This window comes from Quercus suber, unplaced genomic scaffold (assembly GCF_002906115.3).
Source record: "Quercus suber isolate HL8 unplaced genomic scaffold, Cork oak 2.0 scaffold_150, whole genome shotgun sequence".
NCBI lineage: Eukaryota > Viridiplantae > Streptophyta > Magnoliopsida > Fagales > Fagaceae > Quercus > Quercus suber.
The window spans coordinates 1,043,821-1,050,596 of NW_027069611.1; the positions used below are offsets into that span (position 1 = coordinate 1,043,821).

General features: G+C 28.8%; 1 protein-coding gene across 1 annotated transcript; it reads left to right on the forward strand.

Moving 5' to 3' along the window:
- Positions 1–522: 522 nt before the first annotated feature.
- Positions 523–1,966, forward strand: LOC112029793 (uncharacterized). Its single transcript, XM_065777199.1, has 6 exons — positions 523–669; positions 762–883; positions 984–1,036; positions 1,530–1,593; positions 1,690–1,732; positions 1,847–1,966. The coding sequence occupies exons 1-6, from the start codon at positions 589–591 to the stop codon at positions 1,928–1,930; spliced, it is 447 nt and encodes a 148-aa protein (XP_065633271.1). The 5' UTR covers positions 523–588; the 3' UTR covers positions 1,931–1,966.
- Positions 1,967–6,776: the final 4,810 nt, after the last annotated feature.

A 6,776-nucleotide genomic window follows, 5' to 3' on the forward strand; every position in this document is an offset into this window, starting at 1 on the left:
AACCGACCTATTTATTAATTAGGTAAAGTGTATTGACTTACTTTTGATGACATGAACCCTTTTACACTAAACTTTAACTCACAAAAAGTTGTGTCGTGCCAAATATTGTCATCCCTATTTCTAAGTATATAATACAATTATACAAAGTTTTTATACTAAACTATAATAAAGAAATTTGTAACTTACAGTGTCTCAAAATATAAAGAAAAAGATGAGATATTTAATTGAAGAAAACAAAACAAATAATTTTTTTATATCTAATTTATAATAAACGGGTTTACAGTTAGTAAATCATAAATAGTAAATTCTTATTGGTTCTAATTTAAATTCACAACTTAAATTAACTTTTCACTTTCTCGTAACAACCAATAATAATCTACTCGCATTTTTCATTAAAAAAAAAAAAAAAGCCACAATTGGGAATTTGGGGCCTGACAAGGAAACGACACGTCGTGTCGTTTATACTACAGCAATTTTAGTAACACGGTTAGGTCATCCTTTACATCAAAACCCAGGACTAAAACCTCTTTCATAAATAAGACTATATTCTCAGCGAACGCAAAACCCCCCAACCCCCCAAAAAACAAAATGGGCAGCAGGCAAGGACCCCCAAAGCACCAAAACAAATTCGCCTGGAAACCCAACGCCGGCGTCAAGATCAACGAAACGGTATTACAACAAATAATCGAATTTTCTCTTTCTTAATTCCCACTTCTGGAAAAGCATTTTACTTAGGAAAAAGGTTTTTCATGTTATGACAGGAAGTCGGCGGAAGGTTTAGGCCGTTGTCCGAGGTTACGGGCGTGTGCCTACGTTGTAAAGAGCAGATCGAATGGAAACGCCGTTACGGAAAATACAAGTCCCTCACCGAACCTGCCAAATGGTATTTTCTTTTTCTTCTTTGTCTTCATATATAATATATTGGGAAATAGTTGGATTTTAGATTTCAATAACATCTCAATTTGAATTAATATTTGTGGCAGTCAACGATGCTCCAAACGCGCCGTTCGTCAAGCTTACCATAATCTCTGTCCTGGTTTGTGTTTCACAATCAAAGCTTTTACAATTGAAAATAGTAAAGCATCTTTTGAAGTTTGTTGAAATTTGTATTGGAATATACTACCAAATAGGCCATTTGTATCTCTGCTTTGTTTTTTTAAATACTTTTTTTTTTTTTGGGTGCTAAATTACAAATTGCACTCTCTGATTTTGCCCAAGATTCAAGTGTCTTGTAACTTTTTGATTTATTCATTTCAGTTCTAAATTCCATTCGTTTTCTAATTCCTTTAGAGGGGTTAGAATAGAAGTAAAGGATTACATTGAATAAAAGTAAAAGTAATTGGACTGAATTGAATTTTGGGCAAAGAATTTTTTTTTTTTTTGGCTAGTAATTTGTTGGGCAAAGTTAGATCTGGCTTTAATCTGTCATTTAGCCTCTTTTGAATTTTTTATTTATTTTTATTTTTTTGCTATTGGGTTTTGGGTTTTGGTTAATCTAGAATTTAGGATTTGGGTTGATGTGGATGTAGGTTGTGCTAAGGAGCAGAGCGTATGCGCAAAATGCCGTTGCCATGTGGGTCGTATAGTCGGAAGGTTTTGTTTGAAAAATTTATTGCTTTGATATATTTACATTCATTATTTATTTTGTGGGTGTATGAAATTTTGTTCATTTGGTGTTTGTTCTTGTAGAGATTCTTCAGAAGTAGAGGCCGAGCAAAAGTTGCTTGACGAGGTGGTTATTTTATTTTATTTCCTCCTCCCCGCTGTCAAATGATTTGTATGAATTGTGCAGATAAGGCTTGGTTTTGTGTGTTAAAAGCTAATGGGTTTGGTGATTTTGTTGTAGGCCATTAAGAATGCTCGAGAAAGAGACCGGAGGACTCTGCTACGTGCAGTAAGCTCTCTAAAGCAATGCTTTTCAGCTATTTGATATTTTTTTTTTATAAGGCTCAAATGCACTTTTGATCTGTTCAGTTCTTTCATTCTTTCATACTTGTATAGTATATAGGTAATGAGAAATGAAGTCCTATATGGTCCTATATATTATACAGTTAAAAATCAACGTACTTTATGATGGGGATCTACTTTTTGTTATTCATGAAATCCTTTTATCATAAATGCTATACTGAGAAATAGGTAATCATATTGTAGCTTCTAAATTGTGATCATACACAGCGACATATTCCAAGAGACTAATTTTTACGATACTCAGCTTAAATGGGACAATGTCTCTTTCGTTTTAAAACTTCTAGATTATTTTTGGCAGTTGTATTGATTATGTGTGAAATTACTAGGACCCCTTCCACAGAAAGAAGAGTGGAAAGGAAACATGTTTTTGATAAGTGTTAGGGAAATTAACTTTAGAATTTTCAGACCCTTTTTGTTATGACTCTTAATTGAGCTAATTAATGTTGGCATTCAGAAAATACTTAATTATGCAATATATAGAGATTAGGAAAATAATCAGCTTTCTAGACTCCTGGAAAATTGCAGCCTCCCCATTGATCAGCTTAGTAAATCTTAGACTAATAGTGAGACTAAGATGACTGTACTCCTTTCTTGTCTGTTTTATTGGACAAGAGATAAGAATAAGATACAAGTTGTAAATTGCTATCTTTTTGCCTGGTCAGCCAAATTTGCTCCCAGGTTCAAGATGACACATCATCTGTTTACTTTGAATGTTATTTTGCATTATGAATTCCATATTGATATGGTTTTTGCATTTATATAATATTTTCCATTTCTCTGTGCTAATATATATATATGTTCAAGTTACATTTGGTGTAACTCTAAATGATATTACACTACCTAATAATTGTTATTGAATTAATATTTTGAAAATCCAACCGTTGGATTATATGTTTATATGTTCTTAATATGCATGTCATTTTTATATCAATCGGATATTATTTACCATTTGATCTATAAATTTATCTTTTATGTATTATTTTAAAATACAAAAACTTGAATTTTAACAATTGATTAATGATATGAATATTAATTTTTGGTCACTTTGAAATTTAGCAAGCATGGAGAATATATGAAGATAATGTAATCTAATGGTAGATTTGTTAATATTCTCATCCATTAAAATATTGAGTGGTACTATAACTTGAATCCAACTCATATATATATATATATGTGTGTTGTGTGTGTGTGACCTAATATAATTTTAAAAATATTAATTGGCCACAAAAAATTATGTGAATTAAAAAGTATTATAATATTTTTTAGATCAAAATGAATTAAATATCATTACATTAAATAATTAATGTAGATAAAAATGAGTTTTTTAAGATTTTATATTGTAATATGATTTTACTTTTATAAAGGATCAAAGTTTATCCCCAATTTATATTAAACATAATCATGATTACTAAAACTAAAGGATCAGATTTTAATTAGTGCCAAAATTAATTACTAAAATCAAACAAATCATGCCTCTTCCAAACTCAATGATTTCATATTTTTAAATAAAAATTAGTCATATATCAAATAACTTTTGAATTTTTATAACCTCTCTAAAGCTTGCCACATCATTATCATTTTTTTAAATGAATTTATTTTTTAGAGAGTTTCAACCTATGACGTTTGCTCCTGATAATAGCTCTTTATTATCAGACAAGACATAATTATTTTTTGTGTAAACGGAAATTAACCAGAGTCTCAGATCTCTTGTTACAATATAGAACTTATCAGTTGAGTAACTAGAACCCATTAAATGAAATTATTTTTATTTAGTCCAAACTTAATCAGGAGTGAAACTCTATCTTTCTAACAAGTCGAACTTAAACTCAAACTCATCATTATCATTTTTTATAAAACATAATTGTTTTTGTTTAGTCCAAACTTAACAAGGAGTGAAACTCCATCTCTCTAACAAATCCAACTTAAAGTCAAACTCAAATGTTGATAATTTATCTCTAACTTTGTGAGGTTATCATGAAAACTATAAAAACAATGCAAACCCTAATATAATTTTTTTAAAGCCAAGTAGAGATATGAGCATTTCTTATGTTATTTTATTCTCCTCTACNTTGAATTGCACCTTAAGTTGGCTAGTATAAAGAAATTGGGGGTTCTGATTTTTGAGAGAGGGTGAAGAAATTTTTCCATCACTGCATTACTAAATCTAAGATCTCATGGTTGAGAGTTTTGGTAATGTTTTTCCAGCTACTTTTAATCTTCTTTTTCTTTTCTATGCTTAATCGTTCAGATCAGTCGTTAAATACGGTCAAGGCCATGTTCAGACTTCAGATCCTTGCTATTTAGTCAAAATTGATGCGTTTCTAGTGCTTTAAGCGAACTGCTCCATAACTAGTCGAACTGTCCCGGTCAATGATTCCTTTGACTGAACTGTCTAGTTCCGGTTAAATTCACTTTTTGTTGTATTTCCGGTTTTAGTAGAATTGAACCGAATTAGTACCCGATTTTTGTATGAACTGGACGGTTTAGTCTAGTTTTTAAAACTAGTTATTGATAAGAACGATTAAGCTGTTGAAAATTTAAAAAACAAAGAAGTTGATATGAACATGGGTTGCAAGTTTTGTTAAAGCACTGAGGATAATTTTTTTTTTGAGAAAAAAATAACTGTAGTTGATAAAAACAAATAAGCTGCTTGTTTTAATCTAAAAAATTGCAATTTAGTGTAAACACATTACACAACCATGACTTTTAGGTCTAACTTTTATCCATATAGTATAGTGTGAATTAACTAAATGATGATGTTTTTTGACTAAACAAAAATGCTCAAAACCACATCATTTTGGAGCCTTTTGTGTCTAATCCATTAAAATAATAGAAAGTGGAAAGGGTATCTCATCATATGTCGGGCACATAAGACCTTTATCTTATTGACAAGTGGGTCCTACACTTGAAAGGTCTACCTGGTCAATAAGACAAATGGCGTATACGGCTGATGCATACAAAAGTTTTGCTAGAAAGTGGCAATTAACCAAAAAACTAGGAAAAGAAAACCAAGGAAAGGAATCAACTGTAGTTGAAAAGATGGAAAATAAAATAAAAATTGAGCATGCAAATAATGCATAATATATATATATATAGATTCAAGTTACATTTGGTGTAACTCTAAATGATATTACACTACCTAATAACTTGTTATTGAATTAATATTTTGAAAATCCAACCGTTGGATTATATGTTTTATATGTTCTTAATATGCATGTCAATTTTTATATCAATCGGATATTATTTACCATTTGATCTATAAATTTATCTTTTATGTATTATTTTAAAATACAAAAACTTGAATTTTAACAATTGATTAATGATATGAATATTAATTTTTGGTCACTTTGAAATTTAGCAAGCATGGAGAATATATGAAGATAATGTAATCTAATGGTAGATTTGTTAATATTCTCATCCAATTAAAAAATATTGAGTGGTACTATAACTTGAATCCAACTCATATATATATATATATATGTGTGTGTGTGTGTGTGACCTAATATAATTTTAAAAATATTAATTGGCCACAAAAAATTATGTGAATTAAAAAGTAATTATAATATTTTTTTAGATCAAAATGAATTAAATATCATTACATTAAATAATTAATGTAGATAAAAATGAGTTTTTTAAGATTTTATATTGTAATATGATTTTACTTTTATAAAGGATCAAAGTTTATCCCCAATTTATATTAAACATAATCATGATTACTAAAACTAAAGGATCAGATTTTAATTAGTGCCAAAATTAATTACTAAAATCAAACAAATCATGCCTCTTCCAAACTCAATGATTTCATATTTTTAAATAAAAATTAGTCATATATCAAATAACTTTTGAATTTTTATTAACCTCTCTAAAGCTTGCCACATCATTATCATTTTTTTAAATGAATTTATTTTTTAGAGAGTTTCAACCTATGACGTTTGCTCCTGATAATAGCTCTTTATTATCAGACCAAGACATCAATCATTTTTTGGTGTAGGCGGAAATTAAATCTCAGATCTCTTGTTCAATTATCAGAGACTTTATCAGTTAAGCTAACTAGAACCCATTAAATGAAATTATTTTTATTTAGTCCAAACTTAATCAGGAGTGAAACTCTATCTTTCTAACAAGTCGAACTTAAACTCAAACTCATCATTATCATTTTTTTAAAACATAATTGTTTTTGTTTAGTCCAAACTTAACAAGGAGTGAAACTCCATCTCTCTAACAAATCCAACTTAAAGTCAAACTCAAATGTTGATAATTTATCTCTAACTTTGTGAGGTTAATCATGAAAACTATAAAAACAATGCAAACCCTAATATAATTTTTTTAAAGCCAAGTAGAGATATGAGCATTTCTTATGTTATTTTATTCTCCTCTACTTTGTTAAAAAATATATATTTATATATATATATATATATATATATTTTGGTTTTTCATGTATTTTTAAAAAAGTAATTTTCGTATATGAATCACCAAACTCTCTTTAGCAATTTTTTATAAGATAAAAAAGTTTGCAATAATTAAAATTTAAGGTTGCTGCTACTGCATATGTCTTTGCTTCACCTCACGATATGAAAGTGTGTTAATTTCTTGGGTACAAAGTTTATATATGATATATTAAGAGGAGGTATGGCTTTTATTATTTCAATGTGAGCTCTTGCTCAACATTTTTTAGCGTGGGCACATGTTGATAAGGTTCATCTAAAGTTTAGACTCATTAAAATTTAAAACTTATTACTTTTTGGATTCGTGTATTTTTTTTTCTTTTTCATATATTTCTTTTCTCAATAGTTATATATTTTTTGAAT